The sequence below is a fragment of the Astyanax mexicanus genome, chromosome 25 (assembly GCF_023375975.1).
Source record: "Astyanax mexicanus isolate ESR-SI-001 chromosome 25, AstMex3_surface, whole genome shotgun sequence".
Lineage (NCBI taxonomy): Eukaryota > Metazoa > Chordata > Actinopteri > Characiformes > Acestrorhamphidae > Astyanax > Astyanax mexicanus.
Genome location: NC_064432.1, coordinates 16646282 through 16668181, shown reverse-complemented (window position 1 = coordinate 16668181; position 21900 = coordinate 16646282). Strand labels below are relative to the sequence as shown.

At 38.3% G+C, this 21900-nt stretch overlaps 1 protein-coding gene across 15 annotated transcripts in view; it reads left to right on the top strand.

Annotated features, from left to right (window-relative positions):
* The window catches only part of LOC103040758 (neurexin-2), an 848474-nt gene that overhangs the window by 418891 nt on the left and 407683 nt on the right, over nucleotides 1-21900 (top strand). For 11 of the 15 annotated variants that reach the window (XM_022681896.2, XM_022681890.2, XM_022681895.2 and 8 more), the window contains 5 exons: nucleotides 512-673; nucleotides 3841-4279; nucleotides 6027-6410; nucleotides 12777-12980; nucleotides 17329-17355. In XM_022681896.2, the coding sequence (XP_022537617.1) occupies nucleotides 512-673; nucleotides 3841-4279; nucleotides 6027-6410; nucleotides 12777-12980; nucleotides 17329-17355 (1216 nt within the window). The remainder of the gene's footprint in view (nucleotides 1-511; nucleotides 674-3840; nucleotides 4280-6026; nucleotides 6411-12776; nucleotides 12981-17328; nucleotides 17356-21900) is intronic. The other 4 variants (XM_049472606.1, XM_049472605.1, XM_049472600.1 and 1 more) reach the window with 1 other exon arrangement.

Genomic DNA, 21900 nt, shown 5'->3' with positions numbered 1-21900 from the left:
ATATTAAATTCACATAGAGACACATAGTAAGTGTTGCGAGTGCAGTGTGGCAGAGACATACTTGGAAAGCCGTGCTGTGTGTGGGCAAGCATTATCCTGCAGAAGACCTGCAATGAGAGGAAACATCGCTACATCGCTGAGCCGTTAGTGTCCTTCATATCACTACTAGGGGTGACTGACTGATGTATGCAACGGCTCTCTAGATCTTCACATCAGCAGTTGAGGCAGCGTGTCACTCCTAAAGATCGGTCTCTCACAGCTGCACTCTACCGAAACCTCCACCCAGAGCTTTAACAACTCCAACATAATGGAAGAAGAAGAGCACAAAGTTGGCGACTCCCCCAGTTTTAGCCAGTGTTTAATCCAACCTCTTCCTTTCCTTTCCCTATTTCTTATTCCCTCCTCTCTTTCTCTGGGGAATTCTTTCTTCCCCTCTCTTTTCTCTTCTCTCTCTCTCTCTCTCTCTCTCTCTCATTCTATCTCTCTCTGGTGGGCTGTGCCCAATGAACAGGTGACCATATCAGTGGATGGTATTTTGACCACCACTGGTTACACACAGGAGGATTACACTATGTTAGGCTCGGACGATTTCTTCTACATCGGTGGAAGTCCCAACACTGCTGACCTCCCCGGATCACCAGTCAGCAACAACTTCATGGGCTGTCTCAAAGATGTGAGTGTACATTAAAAAAAAAAAAAAAAAAGAATGTGTTGTTTGACATAAAACAAAGTTTCTTAAATAACAAATGAAATATTTGAGCACTGCAGACATATAAACTGATCCAGTACCTTCTGAAAAAGTTTATATCATTTCTAAAGCACAGCGGCACAGTGGCAAACACAAAGGATTGAATGTGAATGACAATTATCTATATAGAAACAAGAGTTCCATTAGTTTTGTTATCATTTAATAAATAATAAATCAATAAGTAAATAAAATATTTTTTAAGCAGAATAGATGTTTGTTGGGTTTGTAATCTCTGATATTGTAGCTGCTGGTTGTTGGTTATTTGCTTATTATGCGTGTGGGTTTGTTCCACATTGAGGTCCATCTCAAAATATGTGCTCTATTATTTCTTCTTGTGTGTGTGTGTGTGTGTGTGTGTGTGTGTGTGTGTGTATGCTCATATACAAGTAGGCAGTGCCAGAGCCAATCGAAGAAATCAATTTTTAATTTGCCTGTCAGGATGCTAAAGCTGGCGTACCAACTACACTGAAATTGAGTTAATTAAAGAAACACACACACACACACACACAGGCAGAGAGAAGTGAGAGAAGAAAGAAGGCACATGGACACTTTTACACTAAACTTTAAGCATCTCTCTCTTCGTAGAGAGGCAGAACAGTACATTCATTGTTTTTTTTCTGTTTGTTTGTTTTTAAAAGACACATTTATTACCAATTTATTACAGACACATTTATTACCCACACAAAGTATTCACTGCATTATTTAGTAGTAGTTACAGAATAATTAATATTGAAGGTTAGAAAGAACAGTGCATTCTAAGTAATTTATAATAGTTAATGAATAATTCATAGTGCATACCTAATCTTAAAATAGTCAAATAATTATTCACAGTAGTTGCAGAATTATTTGTGAATCATTTGTGATAATTATTAACTAATTCATTTATACTACTAAAAATGTCACTGTGGATTCTAAATAATTAAGATAATTAAGATCTCGCGAGATTAAATGTGACGATATTTCTCGTCAAGCTTTAACCTGTCTCGCGGGGGAAAAATAGTTTAGTGTGGACTTTTAAGCGGGATATGGCAACACAGCAGTACTGTTTGTGGTGTATGCAAACATAGTATCAGCGCCCCCGGGGGGGAGGGGGTGGAGGAGAAAATTTATTTGGGTAAATTGGGCTTTCATTTGGCGCCCCCTGTAGTGCAGCGCCCCTATGCGTCGCATAGGCTGCATACCCACTTTTTAAACTGTATGTCTGGCTGCATTTTAGCTCCAGTGGAAACAATAAACGGTAACAGATTGACCAACAAGACACAAACCATATATAAATACTGTAATTATATCCTACACATGACTGTTTCATAGACAGCTGTACTAATCCCTTAGCTTTGTGCTGTTTTTAAAAAAAATGTTCTGTCTCTGTTTGCACTTTAAGCATAGTATTAATATGACTGGTTATGGTTATGCATAGTTAAATTACAAGAGATTTAGGAGGAAAAAAAACACAAACCATAGTCTTAATGTGACTGGTTGTGGTTTGCACTTATTGTTTGCACTATATAAGACCTAGAAAAGTTTTATTTTTATTTTGTTATTCTTATTTCTATTTCTTATAGAATCAGTGTGTGAGAGAAACCAGTCTGTTAAATTTGTGTGTTATGATTTTGTCAAACAAAACTCATTTTCATTTTTGAGGTTTTCTTTAAAATTAAATTTTTAAATCTCGTCTCGTCTCGTTCTCGTGAACCCAATATCGTGTCTCGTCTTGTCTCGTGATATTAGTGTCTCGTCACACCCCTATTGTGGATACTAAATCACTTATAATAGTCACTAAATATTCCATAGTGGATACTAAATCATTTATAATATTCACTGAATAGTTCTTATTGGTTACTGTATTATTTGTTGTAGATATTAAGTAATTTACAGTCACCACTGAGTAATTAACTGAATTGTTATATTAGTGACTGTAATGGTAAAATCAGTCACTGATGGAGTGTACTAACAGAGAAACCCTACTTATAAAAGAACACTTAACTGTACAGTTCTGTTCTTCCAGCTGTGATTAAGCTCATAAGCTAGTTTATTAAGCCTTTGATTCAATGAATGAACTTGATTAAGATCACAGTAAAAATTAAACTGTGCATGTGATTTTGACATCAAACTGCCTACTAAACCCTTCTAGAACCCTTTAAGTATAAAATCTGCAGAAATACTGTGATCCCAAATCCATTTCCACAGAGCCAGAGAGTCTGCATTTACTGGTTCTGCATTCTCTCTTTGTTCCTTATAGTCATTTTAAATACTTGCTTATGCAAACAGGAATTCCCACTGAAGCCTACTGAAGTCTCTGTCCCTCAAAATATAAATGCTCTCCTTCCAGCTTTGAATTATAATTAGGTGTTATTTACAGTTAAGACCTGTGGGGGTTATTAAGAGTTTCTTTATGATAGTAATAACTTTTCCAATGACTTTCAAATTTGACTAAATGTCATTACTCAGTGTGTGGTGCCTTCTTTGTTTATGCATACATTATAAATGAGCAGTAAAGTACTGAGCTATATTAAGTGAAACAGGATCCTACTACATAAAAGACATATAAACACTATGTAACTCAACTTATTTTGCTGTTAAATTTGTATATATATATATATATATATATATATATATATATATATATATATATTCCTATACATCTATGCCTGCAACATTTAAAGTTGGTGCCATTTAGGGCAAGAACAGGCAATATCTAAAGGTGAGTCTAAACTCCAATTTGTCAAAAATGGATGAGGGAGTTGTTCAAAGAAAGCCTGTTTGAGGTTGGCATATTTCTTCCTCTATAGTTAGGTGAATCAGTATTCTAGATCTTTTTTTTTTTAAAGACATGGATACCAGACACCCATCCAGACAGTTTTCAACAACATGTCCAAAAGCCAGGGTCTGACTGAGTTGTATCAGTGCTGAATTAATGCAGAAAACTACATTGAGAAGGACATTGAACATATTTCCTGAGTATTGATGCAAAACAACATGCTGCACTTCTTCTTAAGACCTAGTTTTTTTTTAGGATCTGGTGAGGACCATGTTCTGCAGATAAAGTATTTGTCTCTCAAGTCATGTGACGTGTCATGTATTGCCCCCTACAGGTCGTTTACAAGAACAATGACTTCAAGCTGGAGCTTTCTCGGCTGGCCATCGAACGCGACCCTAAAATCAGTCTGAATGGTGACCTGGTGTTCCGCTGCGAGGACGTAGCCGCTCTCGACCCTGTGACCTTCGAGACGCCCGAGTCGTACATCGCACTACCGCGCTGGGACACCAAGAAGACCAGCTCCATCTCCTTCGACTTTCGCACCACGGAGCCCAGCGGCCTGCTGCTCTTCAGCCACGGGAAGCCTCAGGGCACCAAGGAGCAGCGGCACGGGCGCGAGCTGAAGACTGATTACTTCGCCATGGAGCTGCTGGACGGATTCCTCTTCCTGCTGATGGACATGGGCTCCGGTAGCATCAAGCTCAAGGCCAGCAACAAGAAGGTCAATGATGGGGAATGGTGCCACGTGGACTTTCAGAGGGAAGGAAGGAAAGGTGAGAAAAAAAACATATACTGTCAGAAAATGTCAAAAAAGTGTCAGATTGCAATGCTGTTGGTAAGAAAGAAAAAGATTACCAGCAACAATAAATTTAGTATAATATGTTTAACACAACATGCTAGACATCTCAGGTTGGAGTTGTAGAGGTTACTAATGGTTGATCTTGGTGCTGACCACAGTCCTTACAGAAACAGCTACCTGTGTCGTCTTCACCAAGACAAAAGTGGGCGTGTCACTCTTTGATAGTCTGGCTCAGACTTAGTTGGGTGTGTAGTAACTCCATGCCCTAAAGTGTCCTCCAGAGTGGCAAAAAGAGTCAAAGTGCCATACTGAGTGCCTGTTAGGATCCCCCTTCTTGCAATAAAATATGATGATGTGCTCTTTATATCAAATAATCTGATAATGTCTCTTAATAAATGTCCATCTATGGGTGCCCTTCTGCTCTTCAATAAAAAAAAAATGATGTCATTATGTGTCTTCTACGCCACTATTTACTAGACATTTTCCCAAAGAGCGACCTTTCCAGTAATCTGGCACAACTACCCACCAAGCTTCATTCCTGCCAGCTGATTCATTCTGGGTGTAACTACTTTTACGCGATGAATGTATATGCACAAACACACATCTGAAGAGAGGGCTTTGAGACTATGCAGATCTGTCACTCATTGACTTATCCTGCCAATGGCTGCCACCATTTGGCGTAATTGGCTAATGGAGTGTTCAACTGTGTGTGTGTGTGTGTGTGTGTGTGTGTGTGTTTGTGTGTGTGTGTGTGCATGTCCTAGAGGGAGTTTGTCCTGCCCTGCTGTAATTGCATTTTAATAGACAATTAAGAGAGCATCATAAATCTCATTGATACATCAGGAGAGAAGCTGAGAAGCACACACACACACACACACACACACACACTTACACATCTACACACTTTTCTGCAGCATTTTGCAGTGATCCTCTGCAACTGAGACCCAGCAGTGTTCCAATAACTGCACACTCACACACACACACTTATCCACTCCTTCACTCCTCTCGCTCTCTCTCTCTCTCTCTCTCTCTCTCTCTCTCTCTCTCATATTCTGTAACTTACTAAATACAATGTATATATATTGAATAGAATTCATTTACAGTACCTACCGCAGTCCATGCACAGAGAGAAAGAGATGTTGATTAAAAGAGCAAATTCTCCAATTAAAACACCATAAAAACAGTTATTAACTGTGTGTTATGGTTTCAGATAATAAACCTTTTGAACCCCTTCACTCTTTATATGTGTAAAATATGAATTAATGTTAACAAAAAAAAAACATGTATACACCATATTTTATTCACCATAGAACATACCACAGGTATCAGAAATTAATGACAGCAACACATCTCAAAATGTGTTACATCTACAATATTTCATTATGTAACTGCTATGATTAATGCATGATTGTGTACATATTATTTGGCATATATTTACTATTAATGCATTAGTAGCTATTATCAATAATTATGTAAGTGCAAATAATATTTTAGTAACTGCTGTAAATTATATAGCAATTTTGATCAAATATTCAGTAAGATTCATGCATTATTCAGAATGTACTCTGAATGGTTTGGTACCTACAATGAATTATCTTGTAAGCAGTATGAATTAGTGTGTAGAATTGATTTTAATTCTGGGCTCACATACAGGCCTGTAGTATTTTAAGGGTTAAATGAAAGCTGTTAAAAGTCAGACGTCTCTCTCTCTTCCTCTCCAGGCTCTATCTCAGTAAACAGCCGCACCATGCCCTTCAACTCCAACGAGGGCAGTGAGATATTGGATCTGGACAGTGATATGTACCTTGGTGGGCTCCCTGAGACTCGGCAGGGCCTGGTCCTGCCCCCGGAGGTTTGGACGGCCCTGCTGAACTACGGGTATGTGGGCTGCGTGCGGGACCTCTTCATCGATGGGAAGAGCCGTGACGTCCGGAGGCTGGCGGAGATCCAGAGTGCCCCCGGAGTCAGCAGCTTCTGCACCCGTGAGCTCCAGAAGAGGTGCAGCAGCGCCCCCTGTGGCAACGCAGGAGTCTGCAAAGAAGGCTGGAACCGCTACATCTGTGACTGCACGGGGACCGGCTTCCTGGGCAGCAACTGTGAGATAGGTGAGAGAGGGGGCAATGACTGGGGGCTTACATTCCAAATATATTTCATACATACGTCTATTTTAAGATCATTATCATTTTATTGTGCTGGGATATTTTTTTGTTGGGACCCCAATTATAGGTGCAGATGTTTCAAAAATTAAGAAAATTAAGCAATTATTACAACTTATTATTACATCCATGCTCTAAAAATGCTTATACATATACATATTATTTCATTTATGGATCTAGATGGCAAGAAGAAATGTGTGAGGCATGGCTTTAGTAACTTTAAAGAAGGTAGTAGGAGCTTCAGCCACAGAGACCCTTTAACTATCCCATTGTTTGATTAGTGAAAGGGACTAAATTAACATAACAGCTAGCTTGGCCATAGGGCCTGTATGGCTAACCCAGCTGAGAACCAGGAATTTTAATAAATGGGTTTTATTTTGGCACCACATATAAAAAAATCAATGAAGGACCCCATCAGGGTCAGTGTTAGGACCAGGAGGAGTTAAAAATGGGCACCATCTGGGTTGTACTCACTGCACGTGAGTCCTCAATAGGGCGCATATGAGATTAAGGTGGATAGTAACAATGCAGTTGATGTGTATTTAAGCTGTGTGAGTAAGGTGATATTGGCTTCCTGGTAGTGTCATGTGTATTGTGTCATGTGTTTGCGTGAGGGAGACCGGTGTGCTTTCGGTGCCAGGCGTGACACTTGACTTCATGAACCCATGACCTCTATCTGCTTATGGTGGGTTGTAGAAATTAAAGACATTGGGTTGGAACAGGCCTGCTTTAGAGCTGCTAATAAGATAATAAGGAAACAGTATATAGAGAATGTATTGCGTTCTGTTGGCTGTGTATTTTCTACACTCAGTTAAGGCCAGTTTTGACATGTGTTTAAGAGGTTTGACCAAATATTTGGATGTATTCAGAGATTAAAGTTCCAATCTGAAGCTTTTATTATCACAGTCAGCTCAGCCTCAGGTTTAGTTCTAAGATGAGGAAGAGTGGAGTAAACATATGTGTGGTGTAACATTTCAAAGGCCTTCGATTTTACAGTGGTAAAAACCGACCTGCAGACTTACAGCAACTCCTGATATGAGCTTTAATGTTTATTTTATGAAGCGTAGAACTCATACTTGTAGTTGCATTTTTCTTCTTTCATACTTGCAGCTGGTTCTCATTTTAACTCCTGACAATAGTGAGAAACACAGTGTTTCTTAAATTTACTTCAACCTTTGCTTAATCATCATCTTTTATTTGTTAATATACCTACTTTCTGATTTTAATATAATTTAATTTGCCACTCATCTATTGTGCATTAAAGACTCATAATCAAAGACAAATTACTTAAATCAGAACAAAATAACCTGATGTAATACACTTGACTCCATAAATCTATGACCTATGAGTTTCCATGAACCTAAGAATGGAATATACCTCCATTCCTGCATTTCAGACCTGTAGCAAATTCCAAATATTGCAATGCTTGAGCATTTAACACTTTACAACACTGCTATTCAATCTCACAACACGGAGAGGCTAGTCCAGTACCTGTACCCTCTTCTTCCATAGCCGTGTCTTTATTATGTGTCTAGCACATAATTAAAAAAAAAATGCATGGTAAAGTTTTACAGCCTGGAATGCATGAGTGAGTTAAGGTGCCCAAACAAACATGAAATATCTTGGATTTATACTGTCTGTAATCAAATAAAAGTAAAAACACATAAGTAAGAAACACATTTTGTTCAAAATAATATACATAAATGCACAAGCGATCATTATTAACTGTATAAGCTCCACTGTTGGTGACTTGGCAAGATGGAGGCTTTCTCCGAGGATAGAGCTCACAGCTCACTCCAGTCACTAGCCATTATCTGTGACTGCTAAACTAACTACTGTCAAATATATCCTCCAGCACAACAGCAGGAAAAATAACACACACGTATGACTGGCAGGTTGTGCAAACACTTGACATATATTTTCGTAATTTCTAGAACATCCAACAGTAATGAGGGTTAGAGAAGGTGCTGCACATAGACCAGCAATTCCTGAGATCCATTCTGAGACCTATTCGATGAGCAGCATTTGTTTGTAATGCTTTAATTCATTGGACATGTGAGGCTTGTCTATACGATTTGTCATTCATTTCACGTTTGAGTCAGCTAATTAATTTTAGAGGTCAAATAACACGGTTAATTGTGCAGGGCTAATTGGTTGTGACAGAAGAGGAATTTTCAATGATGTTAACATACTGAAATAGGCCATTTTAGTCTGTATAGGTGGTCTACATTGTTGTATGGCTGGTCTTTGTCATGGTATTTGATTATATTGATTGTGGTGCTTTTAGTTGATAGTGTTGTTTAAACAGTTCTATCAGGGTAACAACTCAACAGATACACAAGTTATTAAAAAAAAAAAAAGTCAAAACAATGTAAGCTTTGTCCTTTGCATTATATAATTGACTCCATTGACATCCACATAGTTTTTCACAGAGGAAACCAATGTCTGAGAGGTCTTAGGAGTCAAGACTTAGTCATCAGTATGAGTACTGAAGCATCCTTCATCCAACAGCTGCAGAAGTGTTTCCAGATATACACAAAAACTTCAGTATGGTACGATATGGTACGTTACCGTGTCTTGCCCCACCACATGCCGGCAGGGAAATACAGGGTTTGGTCTCATATAGAGGAGCACAGAGTGCAGCAGAGCAATGAGGCATTCCTAGACCATCTGTGTAACTTTAGAAGGACCAGCAGGCACAAGATGGACCGACTACAAAGTCAGAGCCACAGCACTACTGGAGCATGCAAGTCTGCTTTTCCTGCTGGCTGACTGGTGCATTCCCAAGGCTCCCGTTTCATATGAGTATTTGGCAGATATAAGGACATACCAAACAACATCTTTCTTTCCAGTTCTCTATCAAGCATCTACATGTTCTATTGTATATGATTATTCTCATCAAACACCACCATAATCCAACAAATACCTTTATTCTCAAACAAAGACCAACATCAACAAACCATCAAACACTACTATACTCCTACAATCAGTTTCCAACTCCATCAAACACCCTAAAAAACACCAACAGTCCCCACCAACATTCTATATTAAACATCGTTAGTTTAGAAACACCAGCTTCCCCCCTTAAACACCATCAGTCACCAAACACCAGCATTTTCTCTCAAACACCACTGGTTTCCAAACACTAGCCTTTTCCATCAAACACCACCAATCTCTGTCAAACATCATCCATCAACATTCTCCACCAAACACCAGCATTCTCCACCAAACACCAACTGTCTCCAAACACCAAAAACCTCCCCTAAACACCAACGGTCACTCTAAATAACACCAACATTCCCCACCAACAATTTATATTAAACATCATTAGTTTAGAAACACCAGATTTCCCCCTTAAACACTATCATTCACCAAACACCATTTCCCACCAAACAGCAACAGTTTCCAAACACCATCATTCTCCACCAAGCCACCAGTATTTTCCACCAGACACCAACATTCTCTTTTAAACATCATCATTCATCAGCATTCTTTACCAAACACCAGCTTTTTTCCATCAAACACCAACATTCCCCCGACACTAGCACTCTCCACTAAACACCAGCATTTTCCACCAAAGACCAACAACATCCAAACACCAGCATTCTCCACCAAACACCAACAACATCCAAACACCAGCATTCTCCACCAAACACCAACAACATCCAAACACCAGCATTCTCCACCAAACACCAACAACATCCAAACACCAGCATTCTCCACCAAACACCAGCATTTCAATGTATTAAAAACACTGTTGCTGTCCAAACCCCATTACTCTGCATCAGACAACATTCTTCCATACTTTCAGTAATTTTGAACATTATACTCTTTTTATGTATTTCTTCATTATTTTTATACATATCCTATTTCTATTTAAAACTTACAACTCCAATCAATCTAAAACAAAGATGTCAGTGGAGCATCAGTACCTGCAGTAATGCTACTGATGAACATGATATTGGGTGAAATACCATTATAAAGAGTACATGTCAGTTTAACAGTATCAGCATTAGAGAATCCTTCCAGAACATCTGACAGGTACACGTGTTAGTGAATGTAAGGTCAGTGTCCTGTGTGCTCAGGGTTCTGTGTAACTGAGCTTCCTGAAGGATAAGTACAAACATCCTGTTTTGTTTCCTTCTGTTTCCGTCTGAAACATCTCTTAATGCACTCTGGCTGGTTTTGAGAGGACTAACAACCTTCAGTAAGATGCTCTCATGCTCTTTCTGTAGCTTCTGAGGTTATCTTAGATAACGGGATGAGCCACACACATCAAAGCCTCATAGACCGCATGTTGTGTTTCTGGTTGCCTGGATATTATATATGTTATACATCCAATAGGAAGCATTGCATATTTCCTATGCATGTACACTTTATGGACAAAAGTATTGGGACACATGTTTAGTTATTGTTTCTTTTTAAATCAGTAAATCAGGTGTATTAAAAGAGTCTCTACTGTTTATGGTAGGCTTTCTGGTAGATTTTGGGGTTTGCTGTGAGGATTATATTGCTTTCAATAACAAGAGTGTTATGGTGCATGCTCACTTGCTCTTGATTTTGTTGCAATACGTGATGTTTTTGACATTTCCATATACAAATAAAACAAAAGAACAATTTGGGAGAAGTCAATTTAATATTTAAGGTTTACATTTTGTTATCAATTCTAATCATAATCCATTTTTTTTATCTATGTTTGTTCTGTATGTGATGCAACTTTTCCCCGATTGGCTAGACACATTTGTATCAGCAGCTAGTTATCCACAAACTTTTGTTAATATAGTGTAAATTTAACTTTAAAACTACATGCAGACAAGTGCAGCTTAAAGCTCTTGATAAACCATAAACTTGTTGAATATGTTTTACTCATATAACCCTTTTGTGTATTTTAAGCAATTAATCCTAATCTAGAAATTTCTGTAAAGCTGTTTGGGAACCATTTAATTTAGTCTATAGCTTTTAGTTTTGGGGCCTATGAAATTAAAATTGATGTTATCAATACTGTTGTGGCAGTAATGTAGTTATAAGGGTGAAAAACTAAAGTATGGGCTTGCATACAGGATTTATAGGGTTAATCCCTAACACTTGTTGTTTTTTTTTTTCATAAATTGTTTTGGAAAAAGCTCCTTACATGCTTTCTAATGTGTGTAATGAAAAGGTGTGTTCTCATTAGGGAGGCAGTCGTGAGGAACAGTGTACAGAACAGCTCTCTTCTGCCATCTAGTGTGACTAGGCAATAGTGCTTTGAGAAAACTATACGTGCAGTGCAATACATAACCACATAAAATGTTATCTGTAATCTTGATGTTTGTGTTGATGACCTAAAGAATCAGATGCACCTATAATAACATTCTCGGAACAGCAGATTAAATTTCATCATGTAATTTGTCACTTTGATGTGTAGTGTTTTTGTCTTTATTGCACTATTGTGCAAGAATGTGTGTGGGGAATAGTCTAAACAGTTTGAATTATTTAATTTATATTAATATTAATTCATTATAATTACTAGTAAAACATTTTATGTGGGTTTGGTTCCTGAAAGTACGGCTCCTCAGACAGAAACAGTAACTAATACTAAAAAAAAAAAAACAAAAAAAAAAAAAGTTAAAACAAGGAAAGGAGTGAATTCTGTTTTTTGTGGTGATTTGTGATGCACAATCCAACTCTTATTTAATTGAATACCTCCAAATCAAGAAAAGTTGATGTTTCTCACATATCTTTTGATTTAATAAAAATGTAGGAATGGCAACACTTAAAATACTGTTTTGCATCAAGGAAAAAAAGCAATATAGTGTAATATCCTACAAACTCATCTTAAGGTGTGCAATAGAGTAAGGCCATCATTGCATTGATTTTTTTTTTTTTTATTTCAAAGTTTTTGACACATTTTAAAGTGCGTACAGTTTAGGACTGGTCTCATACTCGTTTATTTCACAGCAATATATTTTTACTGTGTGCAGCAGGTGGTTTTTGCTTTATCTCATTGAAAAATGCAGGGCTCTCATTGAGACAGGACCTTTATTTTGAAGGGTGTATTGTTTGGGTTCTGAATCCCATTCTTGTCTTTTGTTGTATCATTGCAAACAATTCACTTAACAACAAATAAAACCGAGAGAGTTCAGCTTCTCGTTCTTAGCTTGTTTACTGATGTTCCAAAAGACTACAAAACCCATGCACAGGACTACAATTGCCTTGTACAGTACAGAATGCCAAAAAATTGTCTTCTTTTTTTTCCTCTCTTTCTCATTTCCAATATATTTACTTTTTTAACGTTTGCTTGCTTAATTATTCTCCTCTATTTATCCCTAATTACAGAGGCCACAGTGCTGAGTTATGACGGCAGCATGTACCTGAAGATCATCATGCCGGGCACCATGCACACGGAGGCCGAGGACCTAGCCCTTCGCTTCATGTCCCAGCGAGCGTACGGCCTGCTGGTGGCCACCACCTCCAAAGAGTCCGCCGACACACTCCGTCTGGAGCTGGACGGTGGACGAGTGAAGCTCACCGTTAATTTGGGTAACCTTCTTCACCCTGAGCCTTTCATTACCATCTTTACTATCTCCAACATCACTGTTACCCCGTCCGGGTCTCTGTCTATTACAGTTACCCCCTCCTCCCTCTGCTCCAGCTCCATCCTCCACCCTCCTCAGGCCTTGAGCCCATGAATACGATAATAAGCTCTGTCTCTGACCTCATGGAGATGCTCATGCTTTGGAACTTCTTGGTTCTATTGGTTCGCTTGGTTCTATTGTTTTAGCTTAGTCTTTTAGCTACAGTCTGCTGTATCTGTGTAATGCTATGATCTGTGTAATGCAGATGAGAATGGAGACCCTTATTCACCCTCCATGTTTCTGTTCCTGTATAAGTACAGGAAAACCACTCAACACATCTACAGCTGCAGACACATCACTAGACTTTTTTTTCCTTTAATATGAGTAAATAATGAAGGGAAACTAAATTTAACTGTCCTACACAGTGTTTACCAGCAGATGGGGCCACAGAGATTGTCACCATTGTTTAAGAAGAAGGCTCAGGGTATGATTTAGCAGTACTGTCACTAAAACCTGTGCTTCTCATTAATCTTCCTTTCACAGCAACAAGTTCTGTGTTGTTTATGAGTATCTGCCTTGTATAGATTATGTTTTAAATTAGAAATTCAAATCATGTGCTGTGCTGTGCGTTACTTAAACAAACAATGCAGACACATTAAGCCATTTAATCTATATACATATATATACACATACACATAGAGAACCATAGAAACCTGAAGTTTCAATGCAGAGGTGCACTCACTGAGACAGGAGCAAGGACAGCCTTTACAGGATCCACCATCTCTCTCTGTCTCTCTCTCTCTCTCTCATTTTCTGCCTGTCCTCTCTGATCGAGGCTCTGAAGATGGAACTTTTCATCCCTTCAATGGCGTGTATGTCTGCGGCCCTGGAGCGAACAGCCAGAGAGACCGGCTCACTGTCCTTTCTTTTCATTCCTCCGCTCGCATAGAACACCAATCAGCAAACAATGACAAAACCTACAGAGCACAGAGTCGTTCAGGGATACATTCACATTCCTATTCACTGAATAACTGTACCTACTCACATATGGAGGACCTTGTGAATTTGAAACATAAAGAAAACACGTTACGAATCACAGCACATGTACAGTATATCCTATTACAGTTTGAAGAGCTACTGCCAGATACATACTATACAAAATAGAGCAAAATACAAATACGTTATAGACGAATTATATCAAAAAGATAGATAAACAGCAAAAATAGTGATGAAGGGTTTTTGTGGGATGTTCACTTTAATATTTTATGAAGCAGTGCTGCTATTTTTCAAAATCTATTATTTAAACAGTAGACATTTCACTTAGGATGTAGGACATCATTTTAGTATTTTAGTATTTTGTGTGTTTTGGTTCATATTACAGAAATAGATGAAGACATACAGACTGAATTGATTGGATAAACTATGTGGTAGCTGCCCAGCAACCAAAAAAAAATATTTTGGTTGGGTAATTTAGACCGATATCAAAAAAATAAATAAACAAACAAACAAACAACAACAACAAAAAGCATAGTGTGGGTGTGGTGGATTTAAATCACTATCTCTGCAACGGAAAACACATGTGCGCTACTGACTGATCAGAACCCTGGCAACAGTCACAAGCAGCACAAACTCAATTTTTACATCAGCAATAAGCAGAAAACAGAATAAAAGAACATTACTGTTTCTGTAAAAGACCTGCTCACCCACCTTCACAGCGCGAATGAGCAGGATAGTTTCCTCCGCTAAGAAGCACAAAAGAGTTGTACATTAGCCCTTTGCGCATTTTGAGCTGCTCAGGCCATACTTTTCTATTGTTACGATACCAGACAATCACTGACACCCCATAAAATGTAGAAATTAAAACATATTACATTTTGTAATGCTAGTTGGATGTTTAACATTTAGTTTTCAGAGTTAAATGCGACATTAAATCAGTGTAAAACAGAGCTCAAATTAAAGCTGCTACATACCGTACAAACATCTACTAATGCTAACGCTAAGCCAAACTGACATGCTTATGTGCTTACCTCAGCGGACCGAGCCTTAGCACCTCTGCTTTTGCTAATTAGCAAACGTTAACTTTTAGCCTAATCCTTCCGCTTGTGGGATTGACAGCCGAGTAATTAATCAACACAAACTGAACACAGGGACAGACTTAGCTTATCTTACAACGATTAAAGCTGCACTAATAGGGATTAGATTGTTAGGAGATAATTATCCGGATTCACAGGAGGCTAGGGGAGAATATCAGGACCTCCTGGAGAGCTATCACATCTTTAGGATCTCCTTAATCAAATGTCAAGCAGTGGTATGATGTGTGTAATGGTGGGAAATGAGCGCGCACACACACACACACACACACACACACACACACACACAAAAAAAAAAAAGGATAAAACACATTAGCATTTCTCAGAATTCCATTTTCAGTGAAAATGAAACACATTTGCTAGGCTGTAAAAGCTTGGGTTGCACTAAGTGATATCTGGAGTGGTTTCTGGCATTCACAGCATGCTTTCAACAACAATCTAAACGCTGAAACGTTGTGATATTTCCGTCTCCACCTTCTCCAGCAGTGAGCCTGGTCCCTGGCTGTTTGTCATCACTACTCCGTAGCGGTTGACAGCTCGAGACCACACATCAGCACGTTAGCAGCTTGCACATACAGACTCCAGCCACTAGACGGAGACAGAGACAGCAAAATTACACACTGGATCTACAGCATGGCCGCCATCTTTGATCTGTGTGGTTTGCTGTTGTTATTCCATACTGAAGGTCCAGGGCTGGCTGTTTACATTACCCTACTTATTAGCCTGGCCTATTTCATAGCTGAGGAGCACCCTCATAGCCTGGAGGTGCAAAGCTTGGCTAATTAAACTACTTAGCCTAAACACTGCAGGCCTGCCCTGTCAAATGCTGTAAGTTTAGGACTAAATAAGCTATGAAATGAATGTGTGGCATTAATATTAATGCAGCATATAGAGATAGTGAGTAAATATTTATGAATTATATTTACAGGGCTGGCGATGATGTCTTAAGTATGTAGCAGGCTGCAGTTTTGGCTGAAGTGTGCAGATCACCCTTGCCTGTATTATTTCTAGCTGGCAAATCCACAGTTGCCCAAAAGCTCCACACAGCGAGACAGTCTGATCACTGTCTGATTTAAAACTCAGCTTGAATTAGACTTAGTTAGGTGACAAACGGAGTAAGAAAGTGATTATGATGGCTTATATTAAGCTCCACAACTCAAATAAATGGTTTAAATTATTAAGCGGTGGACAATTAGAAGTTATTGAGTAAGTGAGTTGTGCTAAGAGTGAAATTAAGTAGGAGTTTATTGATCTTAATCCAACCATAACTTAGAATTCTATTATTTTAGACATTATTTTTAGAGCAATTTTAATACACTATATTGACAAAAGTAACATAATTGTTGGAGTAACTGTCTCTAGTGTTCAACAAATGTAAAAAAAAAAAAAAAAAAAAAAAAATTCTAATAGATTTTTCCAGCATTGCTGTAAGGATCTGATTGCATTCAGTGACAAAAGTACTTTATGGTACCTACTCTATTCACACTACTCTTTTTTATAAATTTCGAGTACTGTGGTACAATGAAATCAGGATGTTGGAAAATTACCATGCAACCTCACTCCTAATAAATAAATAAAAAAAGTATTGATGGAGCATCATTCCAGGGAACACAGTTCCATAGCTCCACATTGGTATAAATTGGTATGAAGGCTTTATACTCCTTTATAGGCCATTCCTGGCATTGCCAATGGTGCCAATTGGTTGACGTTTATCGACTCAATTTCTCTATTCAGTTGGCATTAGTACTCAAGCTCTGTGTGTGCATTTGCACATCTGTGTCAGCATTGAGTGCACCGCTAACTAAAGTAGCATTCATTAGATTGGGTGTCTACAAACCTTTAGACACATAGAGAGTGTGTCAAATCTACAGACCATTGCCTTTTATTATCGTCTAAGTTCATCACTCTGTTTATATAGTCTGTATATACTGATATGCAGCATTCTACATTATACAAAGCTGGTGGAACTTTTAAGGGCAAGATGGTGGGATGAAGGACAGTAGAGAAGAAGTGAGTAAACGAGTGTAAAGGATAAGGGTGATTCTGACTCGAGGCGTGTCCCCGGGTAGTGGCCCAGCCCAGTGAACTCGGATGTCTGCAGAATGTACCTTGAAGGATGTAAAATGTTGTCTTTTCTTTCTCCTTCTCTCTGTCTCTCTTCTCCTCTTCCTTCTTTTCTTTCTCCTCGGTTCAATCTCACCATCTCACTCTCTCTCCCGCCAGATTGTATCAGGATAGACTGTAACCTCAGTAAGTGATTCTCTGTGTTTATCGCAATTACAGCACACATGCTCTCTTTCTCTCTCTCTCTCTCTCTCTCTCTCTCTCTCTCTCTCTCTCTCTCTCTCTCTCTCTCTCTCTCTTTTACACATCAATCTACCTACCTCAGCCTCAGTGTTTCTCTCTCTTTCTCTTGTTCTCTGTGTATTTCTGTCTTACTCTGTCTTTTTCTCTCACTCTTTTCTCTTTTCTCTTTCTTGATGTATTTCTGAATTTCTTTTGTTTATCAATCATATACATCCTTCTATGCCTCTTCTTTGTTACTTTCTGTCTCTCTTTATCTCTTTTCTGTTTTCTTTTCTTTTTTTGTCTCACTTCCATATCGGTTTTCTGTCTTTATGGCTTTATCTCTCACTCTTATCTTTCTATGTATATGTATCTCTCTCTCTCTCTCTTTCTCTCTCTCTCACTTTTATCTCTCTATATGTCTGAATGTATCTCCTATCTCTTGTTTACTCTCTCCCTCTCTCTTTTCACATGCTGTGAACCTCAACTATATTTCAATTATCACTAATGAAAAGTGGAAGACTTGCAAACACTCATATCACACATGCACACATTACTCACGCATATAATACTGACACACACACACACATTATCACTGCTGTGACATGTGCAGGGATATAATGATATAGTAAGTGATATGTGTTATTTCATGCTGTGTGTTCATAATGGCTCGAAGGTAAGTCACACTCAGAGGGGAGATACCTGTGTGCGTATGTATGTGTGTGTCTGTGTGTGTGTGTGTGTGTGTGTGTGTGTGTGTGTGTGTGAGAGTGAGAGTGTGTTTTAAGTTTAGCTACATTTGCATGCATAACAGCATGCAATTAGTGCCCCTGGTTCTTTTATGCACCCTGATCTTCTGAAGTGGAAACAAAACTAGATGCCAGTAGTTCCTCTATTCATATGCTGAAGTGTGATTTTTATTACATCCTGAATTTCAACAGTTTGCATAATAAATTACGTAATAATATGATAACTGTCACGCAAAAACCTCATATCTATGTAGAGTTTTTTATTTATATAACTCCCTGGCCCAACCTCAGAATACAGAGACAGGTGAAGGTTAAATGTGTGAATATATTTATTAATTTAATCTGACTTCACTAATTAAAAATATGTAAAATGTCTAAATAATTTTAAATTTGCAGATTAGGATACACTCCTATGAGTTAAACTGCATCAGTTAAATAGTATTTTAGGATGGGGTTTCTCAGCCCTGGTCCAGGAGGCGAGCTGCTCTGACATTTTAGTGCTTTTCCTCCTCTCAATACACATATCCTATTAATGAACTTTCCAGATAACATGGTAATGTGAGGTCTGTATAGGTAACCTTACTGGAAACCAGATAGTTTTGTTCAAAGTGTCAGTGATGAGACCAGAAGGGGTTAAACATGGGGTTCTACCCCATCATTTTCCAGTCTATTCTATTAGTACACCCATTATGTAATGTTCACACAGTAATGCAAAGGCACTGATATGAAATATCATCAGTAATTACAATTTTTGCGCAGCAGGGGGCACTATGACTCACTCATTAGTGAACCTGAAAAGTAGAACATGCATCACAGAGGAATTACGACACCCGCTGAGTGTCTGGAAAAGATAGAAATGGACACTGTTAGGTGAGGGTTTACAAGCCATAAATAGCAGTAACTTGCTGCATTCAGTTCAGTGCTGTGGATTTGTTTTAGCAGTCTTATGCAATGAATCACCTTGAAGATAGACATTTACATCTCCTGCATTTCTATTTACAAAAGACAGATTAATCATTACATTTGATTTATTTGCAGTATGATTACATAGTTATTAATTTATCCACTGACTAACAAAAAGATCAAGAGAAATAGTCATTTACTGAGTGGTCTGTTTTTTTTTATAGAATCCCCTATGTTTTTCTGCCTAACCTCTCATTGGTCATTTTTTTTGTCATGTACAGTTCTGTTAAAGTCCACCCCCTTTCCCCAAACCATGTGTGTCTCAGACCACCTTTACAGATATAGTGCAACCTTTAATACCAGAATTAAAAGGTAACTAAAGCCCCGGATTGTTGCTCACACACCCCCAGCTCAAACTTGAAAAATGCTGAGAAGGGCACTGCAGTGATGTATGGGTTTAGAGGGCGGGGCAGGAGGGAAAGCTTAGTGGTCTATGCTGCAGCAGCAGTGTGCCTCTGATAGCGGTGAGACACAGATGATTAGACGTCACTAGTGGGCGGTATTATTGATTGTCTGATTTGCATATTGTGAAGTGTCTGCATACCAAAGTACACGGACACATCGTCCACGCCAATAGCACAGCTTTTTAAAGGTTAGGATTTTTTAAAATTATTTTTAAGTAGGACTGCTATGTTCCACAACTTAAAAAGGAACACATTTTAGCTATTAATGAATAAAATATGGTTTATGCATTACTGTTTTCCCACCAAGTTCCTCCTTTACAAAATCTACTACAGTCCAGTTTATTCCATGAGCTGCTGCTGCAAGAGCATGCACCAAACAACAAATAACAGAATGTTAGTGTGAGGAAAGCTCTGACCAACACTGAGCACACATATGTCTATCTACAGTACACTAGCATTAGCTCTGTACCATCAGACTGTCTGGAAAGAACCTCAAACAGTGGATGAATATGCATTGCACATGTGATGTGTCTGTTGTACATGTATCACAATGCAAATTATTCTTAACATATATGACTTTTGGACAGGACCCACTGTGCATTTGTTAGGACTCTTGTAAGCCCTCCATAACCTCCACTTGTTTCTTTGCCCACATGAGTTGGTGACACATGGTGACCCTCTCCAAGCTTGGCATCACGTTTGGCATTTTACAAACTTTCGTCTTCAGTCTCCTCTCCTCCCCACCCTCTTTCCTTCTGCCGTCACCACTGTTCACACAGCGGTGCAGAGCGGCAGTGCTACCAGACATATGGCCGACTCACGATGCCATTAGAGCCCGCTGCCAATGTCATGCCCTTTCACCCAGAGAGACAGAAAAAAAAAACACTGAGAGGAAATAGAAAACTTGTTAAACAAAAGAAAATAATGTTGAGAAAATAATTAAACATAGCAGAAAAGGGGAGGAAGAAGAAACAAAGAAGAAAAGAAAAACAAACGTGTGAACAAACAGAAAAGACAGAATAGAAAAAAGAAAGGAAAAGAACAAAAACTAAGAGATTGATTACAAAAGCAGAAAGAATGTATAAATGAATTAAAGAAAAGCGCAACTGAATAAACAGAAAAAGGAAAGAAATAAAATAGAAAGACTAAAAAAATGGCTAACAGAAAAGTGAATAGAGAGGATGACAATAAGGACAAAGTGAAAAAAAAGAATGAAAAAGCATAAAATGTGAGAAAAACAGTAGGAATTACTAAAACAAATGAGAAACATTTTTTTTTGTTTTAAAGTAGGGAAAAGAGAGAACCATGAGGATAAGAGGTAGGAAATATTTTAAATTGTTTAGTAGAAAAAGAACACAAGATAAAAAAGTATGCAAATGTCAAAGATCAGAAAATAAATGAGAAAAATTAATATAGAAAAAGAAGTAAGGGGGACTAAGAGAAAAGAGTGATCATAAGTGATTAAAGAAAGAAATGGAAAAAAAAAACAGAAGGAAAGATTAGTAAACATTGTTTTTAAATAAACTGACAGACTGTGGGGAGAAGATATGATAAAGAAAGAATGAATAGAAGAAAACAGAATTAACATGTGAAATGGAAGTAAAGAGAATGTCAGAAACAAAATAAGACATGAACAAAAAAAACAAAAGAATAGGAAAAGAGAACAGATGATAAAAAGAGAAAAGTGAGAGAGAGAAAGTGCTAGAAATCTCAGTGTGTGTGTGTGTGTGTGTGTGTGTGTGTGTGTGTGTGTGTGTGTGGAGGGTTGTTCTCAGTGTGAGGGAAGGTTGACTCATGTCTCTCTGCAGGTGGACTCACACTGAGCTCAGCCCACCTGAATGTACAGCAGGTGATAATTATCTGTGTGTGTTTGTGTTACAGCAGGGCTGATATATCCAGCACTGCAGTCCCTCTCTCCCTCCCGTCTCATCAGTAATTGATTCCTCCTGCAGATCAGTCACTGCTGAGCTTGATTCTGATGGAGAAGTTGCTTCACGTCTGTGTTTATGAGTAGAACGTATGATCAGCCATTACTGCAGAACAACCCAGGACTTCTGAAATTGAGGTTCTTTATTATCATTACGAAGGTCAGAACAATCTTTCTTTCTCTTAAAGATGATGAAACGGATTCATGCCTCAGCACAGCCTTATTAAACAGTACCTTAAGTAGACTGAGCAGTGACTCGGGTCTTTCATATGATTACAATTAGTACAAACTCAGATTAGAATAGTGTTTCTTATGTTTTCTTAGACTTATTTAATTCAACACATACCAAAAAATAAAATATACAAAATTAAGAGACCACTTCAGTTTCTGAATCAGTTCCTCTGATTTTGCTATGTATAGGGTTATATTTCTCCCAAATTCCAAATAAAAACATTGTCATTTAGAG